Source organism: Physeter macrocephalus, chromosome 4 (genome assembly GCF_002837175.3).
Source record: "Physeter macrocephalus isolate SW-GA chromosome 4, ASM283717v5, whole genome shotgun sequence".
Classification (NCBI taxonomy): Eukaryota; Metazoa; Chordata; class Mammalia; order Artiodactyla; family Physeteridae; genus Physeter; species Physeter macrocephalus.
This window is the reverse complement of record NC_041217.1, coordinates 142,331,262-142,357,566: the sequence shown is the minus strand read 5'-3', so window position 1 is coordinate 142,357,566 and position 26,305 is coordinate 142,331,262. Positions and strand designations below refer to the sequence as shown.

At 36.1% G+C, this 26,305-nt stretch overlaps 1 protein-coding gene across 1 annotated transcript in view; it reads right to left on the bottom strand.

Moving 5' to 3' along the window:
- FAF1 (Fas associated factor 1) overlaps window positions 1-26,305 on the bottom strand; it is a 534,086-nt gene that overhangs the window by 120,851 nt on the left and 386,930 nt on the right. Inside the window, exon 13 of the mRNA XM_024119653.3 lies at window positions 14,699-14,853. Coding sequence (XP_023975421.1) covers window positions 14,699-14,853 — 155 coding nt within the window. The remainder of the gene's footprint in view (window positions 1-14,698; window positions 14,854-26,305) is intronic.

The following is a 26,305-nucleotide window of genomic DNA, read 5'->3' as shown; positions in this document are numbered from 1 at the left end:
GTCAGGTCTCACTGAGAAGTTGATATTTGATCAAGGATTCAAAAGAGGTGAAGGAGGAAGTGGAACACATATCTCTAGGAAGAGAATTCCAGGCAGAGAGAACAGCAAACACAAAGACCTTAAAGTTGGAGAGTATCTAGCATATTTGAAAGGTGACAAGAAGGTGAGTATAGCTGAAGCAGAGTAAAGCATAAAAGACAAAATTGATAATTTCGACCATTTTCACATGGTAACAAACACCATAACTAGGCCAAAAGATAAATGATGAACAGGGGAAAAAATTCTGAATTTCAAACCACAGAAAAAGGGCTAATTTCCCTAATATATAAAGAACTCTTAACAAACAATTAGGAAAAGATCCACAAATAATATATAAAGACGGCTTCAAGAAATGGAAACAGTAATGGCTCATAAACATGTGAAAAAGTACTCAAAATAGCTCATAATGAGTAACTTCTAATTAAAGGTACACTAAGAAACCATTTTTCATCTGTCAAATTAGTAAAGACAAAAAAATTATGTAACAACTTGCATTGGCAAGGTTACAGGGAAACAGGCACTACTGTACACTGTTAGTAGGAGTGAAATTGGTACCAACTCCTTTGTGGGCAATTTGACAGTGTCTAGTTATTTACTGTAAGCTTGTAATAGCAGAATATTGGGCATAACCCAAATGTCAACCACTAGGATCAGTTAAATAAATTATAGTACCTTATAGAATTCAAAGGAATACTATGTAGCCATAAGATAGAAAGGGTTCTTTATGAACTGATATGAACTATCTTTTAAGATATAATGTTAGTGGGAAAAGCAGGGTGTTAAATAGTGTTTACCATTTGTGTAAAACTGGGGAAAAATAATTATATATTTGTTTGTTTACATATAAAATAATCTCTGGACGGACAAATAAGAAACTTAAAACATTACCTCTAGAAAAGGTAACGTAGAAACAAGGATAAGTAGGAGACTTTTCATTACATACCTTTCTACAACTTTTGAGTTTTGATTAAAGTGAATGTATTGCCCAATCAATAAATAAACAATTTGAAAGTAAGATAGTAACTCTCTTATAAAAATAAAGAAAAATTGCATGCAATCTCAAACTTTTAACACAATGTTAATCACATTTGTCTATTTCTTATCAGTCTTTTGCTCAAATATATCTTTTCCTTTTTGTGGTAATCAGTGTTTAGTTGGATACAGCTTTTTAGCCTTCTATACGATAGTAATGAACCAGCATGTTAAATGGCTGAATAATATTCCATTGTGTAGATGTATACGCTGTTATATTCATAGCTATTCACCTACAGCTAGACTTTTCTTTCTAGTTTTTTTTTTATCATTATAAATAATACTTAGATAAATTCTTAAAGTATTTCCTTAGGGAAAAAAGCCTGTCTGTGAAGTGGAATTATAGGGTAAAAAGGTATAGAATCATTTAATGATTAGTGGTACATATTGCCAAATTGTTTTCTAAAAGGATAGTATAATGACTCTCAGTGCAAATGCAAATATTGTATGCATGTTAGAGAACACAGCCAAACTAAAGGCAAATTTAAGAAAACACAGGATGAGACTTTGGGAAGATTTAATCTGAAAAGCATCTCTCACCTGTCTGTGGTTTAAGACTACCCAGTAACAGTAAACTGCTAAATTGTCTTAATAGACTAGTAGTCAGAGTTAAAAAGAAAACACAAATATCTCCTTGTTGTCATCTATAAATCACTCAAGTGGAAAGGCTTTGAGGCACTGACAGTTTAATGACAGGGCTGTAACTAATCTATAGGGACTGATTTATACTAATTTTTTTGGAGGGACAATAATCATAAATAGATAGATAATTGGCTGCCTTCTCACCAAGAGTAAGAACATAAACATGTAAGTACCCCATTTTATTTTAAGTTGGGAGAGATAACAGAGAACATTGAACCCAATGTCTTATCAAATGCAGAAATTCTTTCTCTAGCAATGTAAAGAGAAGATTCATTTTCCAGGGCCTATACAAGAGAGCAAATTTATGTTAAATGCCAGATAATATTTCTTCTGTGTTCTGCCTTTTACCAATTGATCGGTATTTATGAGGGCCTATGAAATATACAACAAGGTAAGATATGGTTTGTGTCCTTAAGACACTAAGAATATTTAGGGTTATAGCCTCAAACCGGAAACATAATCTGATATATAACTGGGGGCTAGATTTAGTAGTTCAGATTAAGTGCTGGAAAAAATCAGAGAACAGAATGGGAGTTTAGAAATCAGGGAGAACTTTCTGTTCCAAGATAGTGCTCCTGGACTGCTATTAGGAGAATTATCTCTTATTCACCTCTGCATTCCTAGCACCTACTGCCAAACAGTATGTATTTGTTACATGAATGGGCCAGTTCATGCTTTAGTAACCTTTATCTCCACCATGACAATGTTGACCATACAACCTTCCTTTTCCTCTTCCAACTACTTTGCTGAAATCAGTTTAACTGGGACAGTTGGTGTGAATTATCATGGTCTCCCAGGCCTCTTTCACTATGCTTCTTCTACCTTGATAGGTCACTTGGTCCCATTTCAAAATAGCAGGTATTGTCCACAAGTTCATACTCTAAGCTTCCCTCCTGACTTTTAGCACACTGCAGTTTTTACATAATTTCATCTTGTCACCACCCACTGACTGAAAATGTGACTTAGAAGAGGCGTAAAGTATCCAAATATTAACATATTAGAGAAAGTAGGAATACTGCAAGCAGCATAATATTGTGGGAAGAACAAAGACTTTGGAGTCAAATAAACCTGATTTTGTCACTTACTAGTTGTTTCTTTGGATGACTTAATCTTTCTGAGCCTTAGTTTTTTCACATATAAAGTGAAGGTAATGATACCTACTTTTGGAATTGGTCTGTGGATTAATCAATACCTCTTCTTCCTTCCTTTTATATGCTTCAGAGTCAAAATTGGCTTTTCCTTTCTCTCCCCTTCCCCCCAAATTATGGATATGGCAAAATGTTTCCTAAAATAAGTTTTAACAGCAAATCTCAGACTCTTATCACTGAACAAATGTATTATATTGCTGTATAACTTCTACAGAATCACCATAAGATTACTCCCTACTCTAAGGTACAGACTGAAGATATATACATATATTTTCATGCTATGTTCTCTGATTGTTTTCCTCCTGCAAAATTTGGAGACTTTGTGATTTTATTATTATATACAAATTGTTCAGCATTATTATACAAAAATATTTCAGAGTTGGTTGCTTTCTCTTGAAACCCTGACATTTATACACAATTTCCTTATGTATTTGAAAAGAACTATTATTCTAATGGATAAAAGAAATGTGGGAGAGCATTAGTAGAAATGTTATACATAGGAGAAAAGTCTTTAAAAGATAAATGACCAACAGCACAGAGTATTAGCACTTCAGTCACTCATCAAAGCTTTCAAGCAAGAATCGATTACAACCCAGCTCTTGACAAAGGCTCATTTGAGACAGCTGATGTCTGACAGAAAGAGCTGAATGAACAAGTTTACTATGTAGGCTTTTTCTCTAAGCTCTATACCTGTTATGAGTTAGATCATGAAAAAAAGGAATATCTAAGGGCCGTATCACCTAAAGAACTACCTTTACGGAAAAACGATTTAACACGGAGCTCTCTGTTTTTACAGGGGAGTGATATAAGAAACATCTATTTAAAGTAATCTATTTTATGCAAAACAACAGTAGAAAATAACTGTTTATTATATTTCCTAATGACTGTCAAATAAAAAATCATGCAATAAAATTCTTCCTTGAATTCAGTGCCAGGAAATTTTGAGATGAACTATTAGGCTTCCTTTTATCAGACAATGAGAATTTTAAATGGTAATCTGTAAACTCTAAGGCATAGTACCTGGCGCATAATAGAAACTCAATAAATATACATTGTATGGATAGATGAATGAATGAGGATATGCCTATCACATTTCCTTTTTCTCCTTTAGCTGCCAGAATTACAGAGTTGAATTCAGTGTTTATATACAAAACTTAGCTTGTGTTTATTTTTTTTTTTAATCAGGTGGAGTGATCATCTCCAGCAATGTTCAACTGCAAGGCACAGTCATAAGGAAGGTGAATAGTTGGGTTTAACACATTGAGTGCAATGGAGGAAGACAGAGATGAGGGAGTTTAAAGTATTACAAGGAAGTGATAATGATGGACCTTGAAATTTAATTAGGACAAGGAAGGAAATGAAGATTGGACACAGGAAAGGGTGGATGGAGTGAAGTGGTAGGGGTCAATAGATTGAAGGGCATGATAAGACAAAAAAAAATTTTAGCACTGGTGACACTTGAGCAAGTGAGTGAAAAAGGAAGTGCTGGTCAGAGCCAGATGTTTGAAATCCAAATATATAAGGTGATACAGTTTCTATTTATGACCACATCTAAGTGTGGTGAATAAAGAGAAGAAAACAGTTTCTCTGGAGTTGGACAGGTCTGGGAACTGAGAGAAGTGTCAAGAATGATAACAGGAGTAGAGATGATAAGAAGTTCAGTTATTGTCTATGAGTGATAAAATTTGGGAGAGTTAATAGAGAGAATCCAAACTTCAAAAAATCTTGTCAATCAACTGCATTAGTAGAGAATGGCAGAGATCTGGTTTAATAACAACTCAGACCCAGCCCATTCTGGACAACCCCATATCTGAACTACTGCTAGGGGATTTTAGTTGACTTCTTCAGTTCAATAGGAGCCAATAATAAAATTACAGATTAGAATTGAGCATAGCACCAGATAAATTTCCTCTGAAGCATTATGCTTGATTCTGGGCCCCTTTAGAATGGACTAGGTCTAGACACCCTATCATATGAGGAACAATGGAAGAAATAAATATATCTTGGTTGGAAAGGAAAGATAATTAAGGCAGACAAGATAGCTGTGGTTAAACTGATAAAGGACTATAATGAAGAAGAGAAGTTAGGCTTATTCCAGGTAATTCCAAGGCCAAAACTAGAACCAAAAGGGAGAAAGTTGCAGAAACTCTCTATGGGAAGAAGCACTACAGCAAAAACCTTTCCCGGCTTTTAGAGCAGCTCAAAAATACACTATCTTTTGAAGCTTTCATTTCTCTGTCCCTAGCAGTATTCAGGTAGAGACTGTAGTAATATCAGTTAGACATAATACAGGGAAAAATGTCTGCATAGTTGCAAATTGGATGTTAACTAAGAATGCTTCTAGGCCACAACTCTAAGATTTGGTGAATTCCATGTTTATTTGTTACCTGAGCAAAAGATCCATGTCTTATACTTCTCTTTTATCTCCCACAGGGCTATGCACAGTTATTTCGTACAACTTTCTTGGTAATAATCCAGCTTGACAAGGTCATGGGACAAGAAGCATTATGTAGCAGAAAAGCACAGGTAGATCTGGGATTTGTATCTGGTACAATCATTTGCATGACCTTGGGTAAGTTACAGAATTTCTCTGAGCCAAAAATAGTTTCCTCACATGTGAAATTGGACTTTGCCATTTACCTTGCAGAATTGTGGTTAAATGGGGTAATGTATATAGAGTGAGGATTAAATGAGCTCATATATATATAGTGTCTGACACATAGCTGGGGCTTAATTAATGATTGCAGTTATGTGTGTGTGTTTTTAAAGCAGTAGTGGTAATCTTGATCTTAGCTATTGACACTCTAGAAGCTCCCATCACAAATAGCAAGAGCTTGAAGGACAGTTCTAAGGGTAAGGAAGGTGCCTTTATTGGTGAAAGAGGTGGAAAATGACTGTGGCTTCCTTAGCTATAGCCCACTAAGGTCACTCTGACTAGACCACAAGCTGGTAAGGGCAGTATGCTACAATCTACTTACAGACTTTACTAACATTCATTTTTAATCTTGCTTATATTGAAAACTATGTGTTCAAGTCATCAGAAAGTCACAGAATTTTAGAGATAAAAGTTCAAATAGGGTCACCCCTCCCCCATTTTCATAGAAGAAAAAAATCTAGATATGTTATACCACTTGCCTAATAACCCCTTGTTCTTCATAATCCCAGACTGACTCTTACCTCTTAACTGCCCTACATTTTATGACTGACATATGACTGTCCGCATATAAACAGTGAAGAAACAGTTGTATTGAAAATCACAGTCTTTTAAGAATAGCAACTGACATGTTTAAACGTGAATAGGTTTTGCTTTAGGAACTAATAAATAATACTTACATAGCTTTCGTAATGTCCAAATAATAAATTTTTGTTGCTGTGGCTCTTAAATAAGTAACTTATTTGGGAGCAGCTCAGAACCTCCAATACTTTATTTGAAACTGGGACTGGGAGATATAATTTCTCATACTGACATATAATAGTCATAGCATCTTTATTGTTCATATAAACTTGCCTCATCCCTTCCTTAGTTGAGATCTGTAGAGAAGTATGTTAAACAGGACTTTCTTGGTGCTGATCACATATTGAGGAAAGGAAAGATACACAGAAGGCAATAATTTAGGAGGATTTAAAAAATTGTTGCTGTGGCTACAGACTGAGTCAGCCAACAGCAGATAAATTAACGTATGGCTGTTTAAAAATCCCTACAGTTAACTCTTTATTTGTAAATAATATAAAACTGTCACTTTATTACTAGAATGCAATCAAATACAAAGATACAAACATATGCTGAAGGAAAGGATACCAAACCTATTCCCTAACAAATTACCCAAACATATAAGAAATAGGATTTCACCTCACTCTCCAATTCCAGACTAACAGTTATTTCCTCTTTCAATTTTTGGTGGTATATTTGGCAGATTCGATCATTAAGATTATTGGGCATTAAAACCTTTTTGCGCATCTATGTAGACTGACAGGCAAATACCGGAAAAATGTCAGAGGAACCAGTTTCCATAGGTGGTTTTACATGACTGAACTAACATGTTTCTTTTACAGTTTTTCTCAGTGTTTTACTACCAGTATTTATGAAAGAGAGAAATGTGCTACCAATTTAAATGGCATAGGTGACATGACTAGTAAAAATTCTTCAGAAACAACCATGAATATAAAAATTATCAACACTGACAAAGCAATTAAGAAAACAAATAAATCTCTTTAGATATTATCAATTTCAGATAAGAAGAAAAGCAAAAGACATGATGGGGTATATTACTTTAAAAATATTTTGTTTTGGAAATGGCTTATTTTTAGAATTTGTTTCATTAGATAACTCACGTTTTGTAATCTCTATATATAAACTGGATTGAGTACCTCTGGCAGTCACATTCATTTGAATCTGTATACCCTAAAATACGAGAATAACTAGCTACTGGAAGTGAATATTTGCACATAACTATACATGAGTACACTGCAGGGAGTCACAGAACAGGTAAGGGTTTGCCAACACAGCACAAAGGGGAGAAGTCTTGGTGTGAAGCTCAAACTTTATATATCTTGAAAAGGCAACGATTCTTTCAATTCTATCACTCTCAAAATCAAGATCCCTAGAATACTCAAAGCACAGAGTGTTTAGGAGAAAGACCAAGAAGAACACCAAGAGAGTAACAAGAAAAGTCTAGTGCATGAGGAAAATCGGATTTGATAAAAACTTAAATGTTCTTTTGGACTATCTTGTCAACAGTATCACCTTGTATTGTTCTTTCCTAACAGTTTTCATGCAGACTGTGAAAACAGACAACTGTATCTGAGTTAAATATATATTTCCCGAATAGCATTAATTCGATTAGTGTCAAGGAAATAAATTTTTTTTACACAAATGCTTGATTCAGATACAATGCATGCACCACCAGGCAGTTATGATTGTAGTATTAGGTAGTAGTGTGGGAAGTATCCAAATCAGAGTTTAAAAAGCTTGTAAACTGGTAATTTAAAGTTATCTCAAAGAACACTTTTAAAAGGATAACTGTCTATTTTAAAAAGAGTAAAGAATGTATTATAAACAGTTTAGCCATCATCTATATACAGACTGGCTTCTTCTCAATTGTAAGAGGCCATCACCTTTTATCCTTTCCCTCTTTTCCTTCCTTTCAGTACTATTAGGAAACTATTCACAAGTGCACCCTTGGACAATGCTGAGCAGTAATTATGACTTGCTGACAAAGAGATATGAACAATTACTGAGCCCATTTTGAAACCTTACACTAATAAAGTCATTAGATGCTGCCCTTGCCATGATCCTTCTAAAAGCTTCTGAAGTTACAAGAACACACGGCATTGTTTGCAGGGACAATTGCTGCTGGCAGAACGCAAACCTTGAGTTAAACCATGCTGCAAATTGATCTTGACATTCTGTTAAGACTGCCACTAAAAATCAAAAGCAGAGGAGAAAAGGAGAAAATGAGTGGGTAGGATGTAATCATGGAACAGGAGGGGTTCCTCCTCACCTTCTCTCCTCCCTCTTCACAAAACAAACCAGGGAGAAAATGACAAACTCTCCTGGTGTTTTAGAACCTTTATTTTAAAGCATTAATTAAGCCTTGACCTGGGATGTTTAGGATGGCAATACATTTCCTTTACAAGTATGGGAAGGAAAACGTGTCACAAAGGAAATAAAGAAGTTTGGGCAAAAGTATATGGAAATCTGGCATGAAGGCTCTCTGGAAGTCTTAGTACTCTGACCACAATGTGTCCATCTGTTTTAGCAGTTACTTTTGCAGAATGCATATCTGCTCCTAGGGTAGCAGCTGGATATTAACACTCCTTGTGTCTCCCATGCAGACCCCACACCTGGGCTATATTTGCTGGATCAAATGCAAGTGTAGGGCTAGAGTAACATGGTCAGCTAGCTTCAGCCAGGCATGAACCAGTGAGTAGTTTGGAATTAAGGGTAAGCCACTGTGATGGAAAGTGCAGGCAAAGACAACCTACTGATAATAAGAGATTTAAGCCAATTAACTCTTGCCAAAGATTAAGTAATGTGGAAAACTATCACTTGAATATTAAGGCTAACAAGTACCTGTCAGCACAGCAGCAGAAGTCTACAGTGACCTGATATACTGCACCCAAGTGCATTAAATTCAAAAGCTAATACTGATAGGCAATAGAATTCTGTCTGTGAACATTGGTACTAACTGTGTATGCAAAATTTAATACAAAGCTATGTATGTTACATGCAACCTGTGTAACTCAGGCACTGTCAGCAATTCCTAGGGAACACTGCTTAGAAATAGTGTGCAATGCCTGATTTAACACTGTGTAGCACGTATACTTATGTGCTACACACTTTCAACTCAGGAACTTACATATAAGCAACTCATTTTTCAGCACCCATAGCCGGCTAATCACGCAGTTGGCACTATCCTAGTCAAATTCAATGTTTAAATTTTCTAGAATTAGATAATCTAAAACAATACCTATATTGGATGTACTAAGTAAGACATTTGCCATGTGGGCCTGTTCAGAACAAGTGATACCCATTAACCCACTTATTACTGGTTAATATTGGTGGTTTATTGTGCCACATATGTTATATGGCTTTCCTTCATGAAGCAACTTCAGTCAAGAACCTGCAGTTCAGCACCAAGGGCACTCATGTGGCAATGTTTCCATTACCCAGTCCCAAACAGCTCTAATAGAGGTAAGCAAATCAATACTTATTGTGCTAGTGTTTTATATAGTTCTCTCTATATTTAATTCTGATGGTGCCCAAATGGACCTTTGCCTACCTTCTTGGCACAGCTCATCATGAAGCCAGTCCAGTATTCCTATATATCCTATGGGCATATTTACTTTAATCAATGTCACCACCAGTGCAGAAGGCTCAGAGTACCATCCCAAATGGCCCCATTTGAGAGGCCAGTTACTTTAGAGATATCATAGAGACTTGGTGAGTCTGGGGAAGAAACTTTGGAACTAATGGATAAACTCATTCTGGTTGGAATTCAATCCTCTTTCCAGATGGTGGGTGCCTGGGGCACATGTGCATAGGCCACGATAGCCTGGGGTGCTATAGTGCCAGCAGAAGACGAGGTACCCAGTCTGAACATTTTTAGTTCATTCTGCAAGGAGAAGGCTTTTGAAGGCTTTTGCTTTATTATTCCTATTAATGGCTGTGGGGGGAAAATCGCACAATTAGAGGGATATGGTAGCATTTCCAATGCTCTTTCTACTACCCAAGCTGGTTTCTCTTATCCATTATGTTTCAATAAGCCTATTAGAGATTATTGGTTTATTTACCAATATAACATTTATTTTTTAAAAGGTACTTTAATGCATTGAGATTATAGACATAGCTCCCTTGGGGAGCTGACAACCTAGCAGGGAGATAGACAATAAACATTCAGTATAATGAGTGCCATCAATACAAGTTAGTACAGTGATACTATGGGAGCACAGAGAATGTGCATTTTTACCCAGACTGAGGCAAGGGAAGAATGGGAAGATGCAAGGCTTCCTAGAAGTGATATGTGTTCTGAATTTTAAGAAATTATTCTTTCATAGACCAAGCATTCATTCACTACATTGTGCTAAAAATACTTTTCTGCTCCACTGTCTGCTTATAAGCATATGCCAGTACCAGGATGAATCATTAACAAAACAACTTTTTGGAATCTGTCCATCCCGGTTGGTTGGCCTTAATCCTCAATTTGGTTCAGACCACACAGGATTACATTTTTTCTCTATTTTTTTCTCTCGTCCACAATTCAGATAGCTAATTATGAGGTTTAAAATACCAATATCCTTTTATAAGAATAGCAAATACCTGCAACCTAACAAACTAGGAATGTTGCTAATATTAAAAATCTCTGAATAGAAATAGTGAAATTCTATTATCACCTTCTTGTGTCATCTCTTTCAAGTCCTTCCCTGTCTCACTCAGGTAGAGTGACTCAGTATGAAGTTCACCTTGTACATATTTCATGTTACATATTAGCTCTTATGTCTGTCTTGCTTACTAGACCATGAGTGTTTTAAGCATTAGCACTGTGTCTTTTTCAACTTTTCATCCTCAGTGCATAGCACCAATCCTGGTTCATATTAAACATTCAGTAAATGTTTATTCAATGAATAAACATGGAGGAATATATACCTTTCTTAAGATATTTTAGCCACTTCCAGAAGTGATATGCAAGATCTCTTTGTTTACCATTATCTATCTGTTTTTAGCTTTTTCTTTACCGGCATATCCTACTGTTTCTATCAGGATTGTTGTTCAACTGGATATTTGGGAAATTATACCCTCTAGCACCTCTCAAGACTAACAAGGGCTTTCTGCCTACTGCTTTAAGAAAGAATGGCTCTGAAATGCAACTACATATGGCAGCCAGTAAGACTATAGAGAGTTTTCCAAGAAAGAAATCCTATTTAGATATACAATACTGAAATTATAAGCAACATTCTTAAGTGGAATTAGAAGAATACATTCATTTGCCAAATTTTTATTGTTTCTTTCTCCCAGAATTTTGTAAAGTTCCTTGTTTAATGAGACAAACAAAATAAGTCCTTCCAGAAGATCACGATTTAGTGAGGGAGAAAACAGGCAAGTAATCACTACTGCTAAAGTCTGATGTCTCAGTTCACATTTGGAATGTTCCAAGATCAACCTAGAAGTTATTCTAATCCATTATACAGATATAGGTTGGTTAACTTAAGTATTCAACTTAGAAAAGTTACTAGAATCATTTTGAAAGTGGGAAATCCAAATCATCAACACTACAGGGGTGTATACCAGTGACATTCTATAGTTCTTTTTTATTCTAGTTTGTTAGCGAAATCAGGTATTCTGGCTTGTTAGCAAAATCAGGAAATTTGACTTATAACAGCAATTCACATTCATATTCTAGTAACTTTACCAAAGCATTCACTTAGTTCAATATCCTTCACTTGTCTTCTAGAAACAGGAGAGATTCACAGTAAATTATGGAGGACTAATGTTTCTGGAGGCTTAATCCAAGTATTTCTTAAGCAAAAATAAATTTGCTTGGCAAGTCCCTTCCTGTCTTGGGCATCAATGTCTCCAGCTATCATACCAGAGGATAGTCTCAGAAAACCACTAAGGAAGCATCCAGGCTAAATAGCTTATAGGCTTAGGACTCTTGAAACTTATATGATTAGCCTGAACTAGGATAACTAGATAGGGGACCAGACAAGAAATACACCAGGAATTTATTTCTAAACTTTAACATTTGTCATAAAGAAATCACAGTTGAAAGGAAACCCACAGCAACAATCTTATTTGTGATGTCTAGACATCTCTTCTGTATTTCCACATATTAATTTGTCCCATTTTAACTACCTGGTAATAGCAAATGATGGCACAAAAACTTTTGTTATATAGACCACTGACCAATAAACATTAGTACAGCAGACTTCTATTGAATTGAGAGGGAAAGTTTTAGGTTTTGTTACTCATTGTTAATCGCATCAAATGGATGATGCAATCAATTTTTATGACAAACACTTTTGAATACATGTGATAAAGATCCAAGAAACATCACAGAGATGGAAACTCATATAACTGTATTTAGATTAATCTATGGTAGATGGTTAGAAAATTGTGGCTAAAGTTAAACTCTTTTTGGGGGGCAAGAAATCAGCCTAACTTATAATTTCGTATATCAAAAGGTAATCTACTTTTACTCTCTCTTAGGAATATGCCATTCCAGTGAATTTTCATCTTGTGTTTGTAAAATGTGAATTTTACCATAGGCCTTAACTGTAATAATGAGGAGGTGTACATGAACAGTAGCTGCATAATTTTATTTTTTACTTTACAGAGAGAAATGTAATACCTTAACTTTAAATATCAATAGTTTTTAATTTGTTATATGAATAGAACTTGACTTTGAATAAGGATGTCAAGTATCTTAAATCCCAGAAATTATGTTCTCTTTCTCCCCACTGCCCTGTTTCTTGTTGCTATAAATGTTTATTAAATTCCTAGATGTTTCTATTTAGTTTTTAATATCATTTCTTTTTGTTTTCATAACAGTAACCTAATAATGGGATGCCACATTTTTTTAAATGTAGATTGAAATATCCTATCATACTTCACAGTTGGTCTTGCAATTCACTGGGAAATAGCTCTAAAGCCTTAAACAAGGCCTTTATTTTGTGTTTTAAAAAAGTGTCATAAGGAGTTAATAGGACACAGCTGTACTGGTTCTTTCTAATAAGCAGCTTCTGTCGCTTTGGTCACCACAGGTGTCTCTGTAACCTGCAAACTCTTATTACTAGTGTATCAAAGTTGTGCTACTTAACAGACTTCTTTAGTAAAACATAACAAAGCAATTACATGGCTGTTGATTGCCAGTCATAAAAAAAACCCCCTCAAACACTACTTTTCAAAAGAAACTACACTGCAATTTTTTGTCATTGTAAAATAAAAGGAACTAAGGAATTAAATGGAGGATAGAACAAAATAACAGCAGGTAGCCCGCTGAACTTAGCCACTACAGATGGTTTAGAAATAGTGTTTCCTTCTCCATCAAGTTGTGGATAAAAGGAAAGGAGGAGATTCCTTACTGCCAGTGAATGGCAAAAGATTTAGCCAAGTCTCCAGTCTATGTATTTTGCCTCATGAAAGCCCTTCGATGCTGCATTTTTATCTGTTTTTGGCACTGCTTTTCATCACCTTTAACTGAGTGTGAATAATAACCTGATTTAATTTAAACAAATACAGGTGCTAAAGGTTCTTTATTTATGTATAACAGGGAACATTTCCAAGGCAGAATGAAGTCATCCTATGAAATTTCCTAACCATTTACTTAAAGAAATGAAGTATTAGATGAAGAAATTGCTTCAACATTCTTTTGCTTCACATTTAAGAGAAGAATCATCTTTCTTTTCAGATTCAGATTACATAAAACAAAGTCTGAATGATGAGCAAAAATTCAGTGAGCCATAAAATAATAAAAAGACAAATCAGATGATTTCTGATTGTTCGACAGTCATTTAAATTAGGTAACTACAATAGGATTGCCTTGAAATGAATGAATTTAATCTCCCTGTTCATAAACCAGCAGTCTGTGATGATGACTGTGTTAACACACCCAAAGTAGCATCACAGGATGTTATGGCCACACGTGTAATTAAACACGATGAAATATATTTCAGATGGCAAACTCAAATAGGCAAAATATGAATAATTATTCATCACTTACAGATATTATGAGTAACAAACTAAGTAAATTTATCCTGACAGCTAGGAAAGGGATTTTGTTTTTTTTCCCATTGAGAATATGGATGTAATGCTGGCTGTGTGCAAAAGAATGTGTGCAATAAAGCGATTACATCAATTAGCATATGCTAGAGTTAAGCTATTACCAACTCCACTGGACTGGTCCAGAATGTCCTGCCTTCATCACTGGAATTATTAAAAACTAAACTTACTAGTAGGATTATATATTAGATTTTCCTTGTCTTTTCTGAATATTATTAGAAACAGATTTTAATATTCAACAACATATTAGAACGTAAGAACACACAGAACATAGGAAGGTACTGTATTATTATTATTGCAAAAAGACAAGAACAATGTATTTTGGTTTTGGGTTTCAGGTTATTCTTGAATTTAAGAAATCTTTTATTAGTTAAGGTTTTTTTTCACAATTGAAAATAACTGCATGTTAACTACAACAAATAGCTTTTATCTAATTAAATGTAATAATAGAAAATTTAATGCTGAGGATGAAAATGTTTATGATGATAAGAAATCAAATACAATGATGACTTTTAACAGTAAAAAAGCCCAACTTATAACTTGTGAACAACAGTATTACCTTGCTCTGTTGGCGTCCTTTGTCAGGTCCCAAGCCCAGGTTATAAAATTTTGACTCAGATAAGAGACGATAGATTCAGCACAAAGCATTTGTGAGCAGAACACGTTGGTTAATACACTTTCATCGTGGTGGAGGTAGACAGCAAGAAGCTTTCTCTGAAAAGAGGGGAAAAGACTGATGAATTAAAATATGCACTAATGTAAGATTTCTTGAATTTTGGAAAGGCACAGTCAGTCAATATAAACAACAGTAAAAATTAAATGCTATTCCCTAAAAGAGTACCTGACTCCTGGAGCTCCTAAAGCATCTACTAATATGAATACATTTTGCCTCCTTACACTCTAAAAAGCTAGGATGATTATATTGTTTTACAGACTGCTGTCGCAGATTCCTGTTAACATGTGCAAGCCTATCTCAAGCACAAATTGCAATAGAATGGCATTTTCTTTAACTAAAATGGAATTACCAATCTTTGTATTTAACACATACTTTATATGTAAAGGGAAAATTAATTCTGAACTATTCAACTATACAGAGAAAAAAAATACTGATTAAGATTGGATGCCAAAATCTCTCTTACACATTTTTTGTTTTTAATCTGAGCACTAAATAGTCTCTTCTACTTGAAAGAAAAAGGTCTGAAATAAACTTGTTTTAGTTCCACAGGTAATTTCAAAGCCCTTGATGTGTTCCCATGTCAGAGTCCTTACTTAAGAGCATGTGACATCTAAGTGCCATTTGAAAGGATGATAGAAAAATGTTCACTTCACATGAATTCTTTCTAGTTTATATTTCAGAAAATGTCCAGTGAAGTTTTTCATATGGAAAATTATTCTTTCCCTTCTGCCTGATAAAACCTGCTTTCAAGAAACGACATCTGCTCTCTTAAAAGTATCCTCTGTAACAGTTGGATAATCAACAAAATAACTGAAACTAAAAACTGAAATTGAGCAACATAATTTGCAAATGTCAGCTTTAACCCCAACAATGATGATTAAAGAACCTAAATTGTCCTTAACTTTTTGGTGCTACCTTGTAGAAGAGCTGAGTTAAAGAACAGTCAGTTACCAGGACATGGAAAGATAAAATTTTATGGTAAGGACAATATACACATCTAATCTGTGAAATTCTGGTGAAGGAAAATTTCAAGGAAGCTGTAAGAATGTGATGATGAAGAAATTTGCTGTGTGGGATTTTAAACAAAAGAAGGACATTTACAGAAAAAGGGCTCATGTTGATGAAAGTCTGATGCTTAGAATTATCCTGATAAATAATACAAATAATAATCCTAATAATCCTAATCCTAATAATAATAATTAAAATATTTTCTTCAAAGAGAAATGTTGTACTAGATGAGGGTAGCCAGAGGTACTTTAATCCCCAGAATAAACCTGTAAAATAGTATTCTTTTTTTTTTTTTTGTGGTATGCGGGCCTCCCTCTGTTGTGGCCTCTCCCGTTGCTGGAGCACAGGCTCCGGACGCGCAGGCTCAGCGGGCATGGCTCACGGGCCCAGCCGCTCCGCGGCATGTGGGATCCTCCCAGACCGGGGCGCGAACCCGGTTCCCCTGCATCGGCAGGCGGACGCGCAACCACTGCGCCACCAGGGAAGCCCCTAAAATAGTATTCTTAACTTCATTAGTCTATGCGGAAATTGAGCTTTAGAAACCTGACTTATCCTAAATTCTACAACTAGTAAGTAAGTAGTACATCTGGGATTGGAACCCAGATTGACTGACTCCAAGCCTGTGTTCTTTCTTTGGATACCGTAGCATAGCAGGGAACCTAACTGCACTATAGTCGAGACTTGGAGAGCTTGTAGAATATTAAGGCACCAGATGCTCATATATCAGTGCTTCCGGGGCCTCAGAGACAGCATGTAATGGGAATAAGGACAAAATGCTTCCACGTGTCCATTCATTCATTCATTCATTCAACAAGTATTGGTTAAAATATTCTTCATGTCAGGCCCAGCAGGAAGCAGTGGTGATTAAATGCTGAACAAGAAAGATTTAGGGTTTTTTCATCTATGTTGATTTATGCAGATACCAGTAGCTGGTAACTAGGAAGTCTGTAATCAGATACATTGTTGGAGAGATACTTATCTAGAAAATTCCTACTCATCCATTAAGGCTCAAAGCAAATGCCTCTGGGAAGCCTTCCCCGATTCCTTCAGGCAGCGTTTAGAGCTTCCATTTCTGGGCCTCTATCTCTTCTATTTTAGTATTACAACTGTTTACCAGTTTCCCCTCTAGACAAAGTTTCTCAAGGGTGAGGACCGGGTCTCTTTCAGTCTTCTTTGTATCCCTAAGTTAGCACAGGTCTCAGCATGTTTGAGGAAAGAAACATGAATACTGATATCAACCACAGCCCTCTGGCAAAAAAGACACCAAATGGTAGCAGCAATGCCAAATCACTCTTAGTAAACAAATCTAGAAATCTGCTGCTTTAGAGAAAGGAACGTGAACCTGGCAGCACTAACAAATTCAGAGCTCCTCTTCTTAGAAGCTCTCTGGCCCAACAGACAGGGGGATGTCAACCTCTAATTCTGCTTGATCGTATCTCAGCAACTACCTTTAATGAGACACTGGGAACAAGAGAGCTGTCCACTTTTGAATCAGCATATTTCTAACCAAACAATAGCAATGGCTAAATCTTTAAAATGCCTATTTCTCTCAAGAACACTGCAATGGAATATTTAGACTTTGGAAAAGAGATTAGTGATTTACATTGCTATCTCACTGATTTAATTTAAATGCTCTTCCAAACCAAACACACATGTGCTGAAGAGGCTACTAGGAAACCCAACATGGAGAGTTCCCTATACGTGCAGCTGACAGTGTTGACTGAAACTAAACTTGGAAATCCAGGGCACTAATGCACAATATCAAGCAATAAAACAGCATCTCTTTGGCAATATTTAATTTAAAAAAGAAGAAAGAGGCAGGCGAAGATCAGGCACTGTTTCGGAGGATCAACCATTCTGCATTTCAAAGCATTGGTCCCTGCAATATCCAGGTTACTGTGCTAGAATCTCGACTATTATATCGCAGTTGTGAGAGGGAGGGCAAAGATGTGTTTACTCAGTGATTAGGCCCTTAGAATAAGCCTCTAGCTCCTAGAGAGACAGCTCACCACTTATTCATTTGGGCCAATTCACAAAGCCCAGGAAGATTAAACATCCATGCTGAGAAGACAAGCGAATGCAGACGGTGAAAAAGAAATAAAAATTCTTTAAAAACTCTGAGATGACTTCATTATTTTTCCACAAGGAAACTTTAGGAAAGTGTTTAGTTAGAGAAAAACCCACATTGACCTCTCTCTAAACCCTTAATCTTTCCTTTGTGGTGGCATTGCTTTGTGGTAAGCGACTGGCTCGCCTCACCCCTCTTTTCACTACAAGCTGAGAGAAAAAAGGCTCTGGAGAAACAGTTTTCGTTCTAGGGACACAAACCCCTGACACTGTTAAACATGAGATGCCAGGAAAACACACTTAAAAAAAAATTCTCACTTTAAGCTCTAAACTGTGAGAAAGGAGATGATACAAAGAGTATCAGAAAAGGATCTTCAGGTTGGGGGTACTCCCACAGTAGCTTTCAAAAGAGAAACTGAATAATCTTAAAATAATCTTTTCTCTCAAACACAGTAAGCTTTCAACAAAAATTTTTCTTCTGCCATTATGACAGTAAAAATAAGCAAAATATAAAGGCTCAATAATATGCAAATGCTACTAAATTTGGGCTACATAAATCTCTGATTAAATTAGAGGCACACCTAAATGAACCCCAGACTCAGATTTCTGATTACTTTATTGAGCTCAACTAAACACAGTCCAAAACAGTGAGAACTGGGTTCAGCATATCAGAAAGCTGCTTTTGTGAAGAAAGGGCATCTAGTACATAGAAAAAGCATAGGAAAATGTTTTGTTTTCCATTACTATAACCATTTTTCCCTTTGGCCCATTAATAATTTAGTTCAATAACATTTACAGAGTGCCTATGTGTTAGGCATTGAGAATACAAAGATGAATAAAACAAAGTTCCCTTGTTCTCTAAGCGTTGGGGGTGGGGAGGGGGTGGCGCATGGAGAAAGCAAATAGTTAATTGCAGTATCATATGAGAAGCAATAAGATTGGGGCATTAAAAAACCCTACATTTTATTTGTCCTTCCTAATTTGGCAGAGAGGTTTAAGTCTGGCTGACGACAAAGGCAAGCAGCCCAGCTATACTCTCCTCAAACTCCCTCTTTGTGATCTAGGTTTTGGTTAACAGTTAAAGGAAAGTCTCCAAGCATTAAAGTAACAGAAAGCTCTGTGCTAAACCCAGTTTTGCCACTCACCAGCTGTGTGACTGTGGGGGTTAGATGGGTGTTGTAACAATTGTGGATAAAGTAGGTAAAGTGCCTATTTACAATGCCTGGCCCATAGTAGGTGCCAAGTAAAATGCAGCTGTTAGGATCAAGATTCTGGAACTATCCATGCAAAATAGAAGGATTTGAAAGCCATTTCAAGAGAAATGATAGCCATGAAAATGTATGAAAGATTATACAGCTCCTTCATTTCTCCTACTGGCCATAGTGTTTGGGATGCTTCATTGTGTCTGTGCCTTCAGGGCCTCACTAATCTTCACATTCAAACCCAGGAGCTAAGGTACTAAGTTGATGCTTAGGAAGTGCCAAGCTGACAGCAACCAGTGTGACCTGGCCTTGAGCTACAGTAGCTATTGTATTTAGACACTTAGCATCACAGAACCACAGAACATTAGAGCTGGAAGAAATGAGCTGGCTATGTCTCAAAATAAGCCAGGCACAGAGCAGACACTTAGAAAATATTTGCTGATGGACTCAAAAGGAAGTTGTCTAGTTTCATTTTTAGTACGAGAACATCCATAATCTGTGTGTTCAATGATTTTGAAGTTGATATGACAAACGATTTCTAGAAATGGTATTTCATAGTTTTTTCAGTATAAGAATTAAAATAAATTAAAAATAATTTCCCTTGTATAAATTGGGAGCTGATTTTATGTCTCCTCTTTCAGTTTCCCTTCTTTTCTAACATCATTATCATCACCATAATAATCAGAATTATCGCTGTTCTTTTCTTTTAAGTTTGGGGGTGGTTTACTGACACAAACAACTGATACACTGATACAACAATAAACACCCTTTTATATTTTACCTAGATTTATCAATTATTAACGTTTTGTCATATTTGCTCTATCATTCTTTTTATACTTCTTTCCCTGAAACATTTAAAGTTGTACATATCATGACACCTCCACCCTACTTTAGTGTCTGTCTCCTAAGAAATAAGGACATTCCCTTACATAACCATAATTTCTTTAATCACACCTAAGACATTTAATATTGTTTACAATATTTACAATTTTATATTGCTATAATCATCTAATACAGAGTCCATATTCAAATTTCCCCAGTACCTCAAGTCCATATTCAAATTTCCCCAGTACCTCAAAATGTCCTTTGTAGCTGTCTTATGTATTGTTTTAAATCCAGGCTCTAAATAGGATCATCCTAGTACACTGCCCATTTCCACAATCCTGTTCCCGAATATGGATATTCATAGGTCCAGCCCAGCACCCAACCATGACTCAAGATAAGCACACTGTAAGAATAGAGGCAGGGCAGCATGAAGCTACATTGTCTGGATTCAAATTCCTGCTTTGCCACCACCCAGCTGTGCAACCTTGGGAAAGCTACTTCTCTTTTCTGTGCCTTGGGTGACACTGTTCTGGAAGTCCAACACTCTGTCTAGATGGGAGTGATGACATGACTGCTATAATAGAGGTGGTCCTAGGGTCTAGGCATGAACAAGAGATTGGCTGCTTCTTTATGAAGGTGATACTTGAACTGAATTCTAAATTTAGGTGATAGTGAGGAAAAGAAGAGTGAAAAAGAGGAAAAGCAAAGAGAAAAGGTTGGGAAAGGCCCTGTGCTGTCAATGGCCTGATGTGTTCAAAGAACTCCAAGCTAGTATTTTTTTTTTTTTTTTTTGTGGTATGCGGGCCTCCCTCTGCTGCGGCCTCTCCCGTTGCGGAGCACAGGCTCCGGACGCGCAGGCCCAGCGGCCATGGCTCACGGGCCCAGCTGCTCCGCGGCATGTGGGATCCTCCCAGACCGCGGCGCGAACCCGGTTCCCCTGCATCGGCAGGCGGACGCGCAACCACTGCGCCACCAGGGAAGCCCCAGCTAGTAATTTTTGAAGAGTGAAGAACCAGAGTGCAAACGGATTTTGGAAAGAATTGTGACACTTTGCCTTTTTTGTCTCCCAAAGCTGAGTTTAGGGACCAACAGGTAGCAACCAACTAGAGAGATTCCAAAAGGAAACAGCCAGCTACTGAAGATGAGGAGATGCCAGGATGGTATCTTCTTCCTCTCACTTCCTGAAGCAGATGTTGGAATGGCACTCTTGAGGACACAGATGTACTTGAGTCTCACAAAGGGAGAACTCTCATATGAAAGTCACAGGTTAAACAAGCAAACAAACTGAAAAGCCTAAAGCAAAATCAAACTCTTCATAAAATGAGCTGACAAATGTTCATTGGGTACAGAGCTTTATCAGTTTTCATTGTTCAAATGGTAATACTCAGGTTATAAAATACCTTTGAGGAAGATAAACATGTGTCTAAAGTTTCTATGAATAAGGAAATTGGAAGCTCAAGTGATTGGCTGTTAGAGCAAACTGTTTTTACTTTCCTTCTCTGTGAAATATTTACTTATATTGCTTGCCCGTATTGGGTTGTTGTCTTCTTTTTATTGATTTTTAGAGTTCTTCATAAATGTATATGCTAGAGAAATTAAGTTTCAAATATCTCTAATAAAGATACCAGGAACTACTTAACATCTGAAATACTTTGATTTTCTTAATACAGTTATTTATAAACGATTGTAAATGACAAGGCAAATATAAAACCAACAGATTCTACTGAAATGCTTCACAGAGGAAAGAAAGGTCAGAACACATTACTGTAAGTCTATGACAAAAACAGTATTATTGGGCTTCCCTGGTGGTGCAGTGGTTGAGAGTCTGCCTGCCGATGCAGGGGACACGGGTTCGTGCCCCGGTCCGGGAAGATCCCACATGCCGCGGAGCGGTTAGGCCCGTGAGCTATGGCCGCTGAGCCTGCGCGTCCTGAGCCTGTGCTCCGCAACGGGAGAGGCCACAACAGTGAGAGGCCCGCGCACCGCAAAAAAACAAAACAAAACAGTATTACTTTCTCTTTTGTTAGGTACTCCAAGAAGGGTGTGGGAGAAACAGGATACTAGAAGATACACATGTATAAAAAGATATACAAAAGCTAACAGGCTGTGAAATGTAGGAGGCAAAAGTTTGTAAACTACACTGTGCTATTATCACACTATGATTTTCTAATCATCGCCTGACACTCCACAATTACACATATACAAACAGTTGCTCAGTCTCTGCCACCAATTTCTCCCCTCCCAACCATCCTACAAACTGCCACCACATTACTTCTTCCTCTGACAGTGTCACCCTCTTCTTCAGAACTTTCAAAAGCTAACCACTACCTAACAATAACAAAAGTCTTTAGCTGGCATTCAGGGATTTCCGTGATGAAATCCCAATCTATTTCTCTATTTTAGCCCTATTTCCTGCTGCTCCTTTACATATACCAATTATGCAGGCCCACTCATCTTCTCTAACATGTGCATCTGAATAACTTGGTTACTGTTAAGGTAAGGAGTCATTATTCCAAGGTGGGTTAATTGCTAAGATATTTTAATCTCCATTTCAGAGAAAATAAAATGGAGGCTTATACAGCTAGTCAGTATCAGGGTCCAGTTTCAAATCCAAATCTGCCTGATTTATTCAATGTCCATCTACTATAAGCAAACACTCTTAAAGATGTTCCACATACATTTTGAAGACATTTTACTTATATTGTTTGTTAACCCTGTGAGGTATGTACTACAATACAAATTTTTAAATTGATGCTCAGAGAGATTGAGTAACCTAGTTTTAATAGCACACAGCAAGTAAATGGGGACTCAGAATTCAAATATAAGAATTCCGATTATTTCTCTTTCTACCATACCTTTTATCTTTAAGTGAAAATGTTGAAGATTAGATATGGAACAAACTTCTTGAATTTACAGATGGAATACTTAAGAGATCCAATTTAGCTTTTTATCCTTTAAAAATAGGTAATATGAATAACAAATACTTTCTAGGGACAGGGAGGGCTCTTTGAGAGAAATATACAAATATGAATAAAGTCTACTAAAAAAAATCAGCCTTGCTTTTGATATTTTAATAAATTTTACCTATATTACTTTTCAAATATGGTTATATGGTTCTCAAAAAAATGGTGAATAGCAGTAAATTGAGAAGAATGTTTTACACAGCAGCATATCTTAAAATTAACTTAATTATTAACTAATTAAAAAATAATTTTATTATAAACACTAAAGATTTTTACAATTTTAATTAGGTAGATCTGATTACTCAGTTAGAGAATTAGAGGCAAATTCTAAATATGATGCTAACAATATACTGTTTAGTGGAAATATCTAATTACAGAACAGTATATTTGGTACGGTTGCACTTATATAAAACTTAGCAACTTTTTTACTGATATATATGTTTGGAGACTTTTTCAAAAAATCACATTTAAAAGTAAAAACATTTAATAGTGGTTATTTTCAGGTTTGGGATTGAGGCAACGCATTTTTCTACTTTAAATGCATCTGTATTCTTTTCTTTTCAACAAACATTTTATTTGTATAATGAAAACACACTTCAAAACATTATATTAGCATCATAGTTCTTATCTCACACATGTGCAGGATGCCGTCCTAGCTGTCATAAAAAATTACTCTAAAGACACTGTCTGCCTTTAAGGAATTTAAATTGAAAAGACAACAAAGACAAGATGAACAGACTGGGCATATTTTCCAAAGCACAAATAGGTTTGTTTGCCTGATTTTTCTGGATGATGGAGTGCTAGAAACTCACCAACTGCAGTTGTGGCTTCCGATTTGTATAGAACTTACTTTGCCTAACAAATATTGACCAGTGATGGTTATTTAGGTTTCTTTTAACCTGAGGAAGTAGAAATAGCACTACTTTAAAATGGGCTGATTTTTAAAAATGAATGTAATAAAACTTGATAATGAACAAGCACTGTTAAAAGCAAAGCATTCATCTTAGTGCTATATATGCTCAAATGGGTTCTCCAAATTTCTCTGTGGAACTGTTCTTAGAGCTAGTTCATGAACAGTCAGTTTTGTTACTTTATAAACATTTCTCAAATTTGTCCAAAACTGTTTAAAAAGCACCTTAGCCATGATGCTGGGTGCATTTATGAATAGATCTCATTTAATCCTCAAAACAACCACATAAAGTAGATATGTATTATCATCCTTTTTTTTTTCTTAGATTAGAAACAGGCTCATTACTTGTTTGGGAACAGAGTTACTAAGTGGGAAATCAAGACGTGAAGCACTGGTTTCCTTAATTTATGTGTAATATTTGGAAACAGCACTGGGTGTGAAGTGAAGATCTAAGGAGGTGAAACAGGATTACTGATATCAAAGCCCAGTCTTCCAAAGGGCTGCTGGGAAAGGAACAATCCTTCCCATGGGACATAAACCCTGGCACTGGGATTTTTACTGCTGTTGATTTTCAGTTACTACAAATGTCTAATCATTCTCTAGGGTACTTTTTGTTGTGAAGAGAACTCAGGGACAGCAGAACTGAGAGGTGGGGAGGCTCTAAGGAGAAAAAGAAACTTCTTCAAGAAAGTCCCAGGGAATCATGGTGTGGCCAGTGATAACTCTTCTGCACATAATTAAGGAAGCTAACCACTGGCTCTTACTTATCTAAAGGTAGAATATAAGCTTCATTCAACAAATATTTTTAAATGCCAGGTAATGCCAGGGCATCACAGTCCCCTCCATGCTCCTGTTGATGTTCTCAGCCTCATCATACCATGCAATCCAACTCTCTGTCTTGTACTTTTTTGCTCTCTGTCTTAATTTTTTTGGTTTTAGTTCCCTCAAGTTGTAATCTTCTGGACTTTGCTTTTGACCTTCCTTCTGTTTAGAATTCTGTTATTTGCCTAAGTTTCATTTATCTTCTAAGATTCAGGTCAGAGATACCTCCTCAAGAAATCTCCCTGAATTCTAAGGCAGATGAAATACCTCTCCTCTTTGCTTCTATAGCATGTTACACTATATGGATCTATTTATATTGTCTTATCTTCCCTACTAGACTGTGAACATGTCAAGGGCAGGAAACCTCTACATCCTAGGTCCTTAATAGGCATATGATACATATTCATGGCCTCCAACTGAATGAACATCCCTAATAGTTAAGGGCAAGGGAGAAGAACATAAAACTGATCAACCCACTGTAAGAAGTCGAAACTTTGTCACAATATACTTAAACACAAGGACTTAGAATACCTGTTTCACTGAAGTTGGAGCTCTGCTTTGAACAGTATTGTAAATTCCTCATGAAAAAGGCAGAAAAAACTATGAGTATTCTCATCAAGTGCTCTCAAATGAAATCAGTCTGAAGCAGTTTTCATTAAGATGGATTGAATGTGGCATCGTGAGAAACACTTTATCAAATGTAGTGTTTTACTTAGTGATTAACTATATACCAGTTGATGAAGCTCCCCAAATCCTTTGTAATCCCACCACTCCAATAAACATTTAATGAGTATATAAGTTCAAAAAGCCTAGCAGAGGATTTAAACCTTCAATCTTGTTTTTATTTACTCTTGGAACTCAATTTCTCACTTCAAGTGAAGAATGCTGGTGCTTAAGGCTCATCTGTTGCCCTGGTAAAATTAATGTGCCTCCCACAGTTTAAATTAAACATGCGATGTTTAAGTCGAAAGAAATTTAGTAACAATGGCAGAGTATCGGTCATTCTTGCCTTAAAATATCTGAACATCAGTAAACTGTTTTCTTAAAAATGATTCATTCAGAAGTTTTAAAAAAAATATTGAAAACGATTTGCTTCCACTCTCAAATGTACAGTCTGAAAAGGAGAGATGAAGTTTGAGGATTGAATCCTGTAATATAGCAGTTAGCACTGAAAAGCTTCTGGAAGTAAGGTGGTATAGTGTAAAACACACTTACATGTGTTGGAACGCCTGCACTCTCATTTGGCCTCCACTACTTACCCTTGATCTGTCTTTGGTTAAGTCATGTAGCTTTTCTGAGCTTCCTCATCTCTACAATGAGAATATTGATATTATATATCAATATTGATATTATATATCAATATTTGCTGTGGGGTTGAAATGAGATATGCATAGGAAGAAGCTTCATAAACCACAGAGCACGATATAAATCTAAAGTAGCAGTGCTATTTCTATACTTTTTATAAAATCCTCTCTAATTTTGAAAGGAGATGTATATAATTTGGTTGATGACTATAATAAATGTCCCTGCTTAGATCTAATTTTAAATAATTTACCCACTCTGTGGACAAACTTTACTTAAGTTTAGGGCAATGTAATAAATGATACATAAACTGTTGTTGATCTTTAACTTGGGAGAGAAAAAAGGAAAGAAAAAAGCCCTGGACAAGGGGAAAAAGATAAAGACAGTTTAG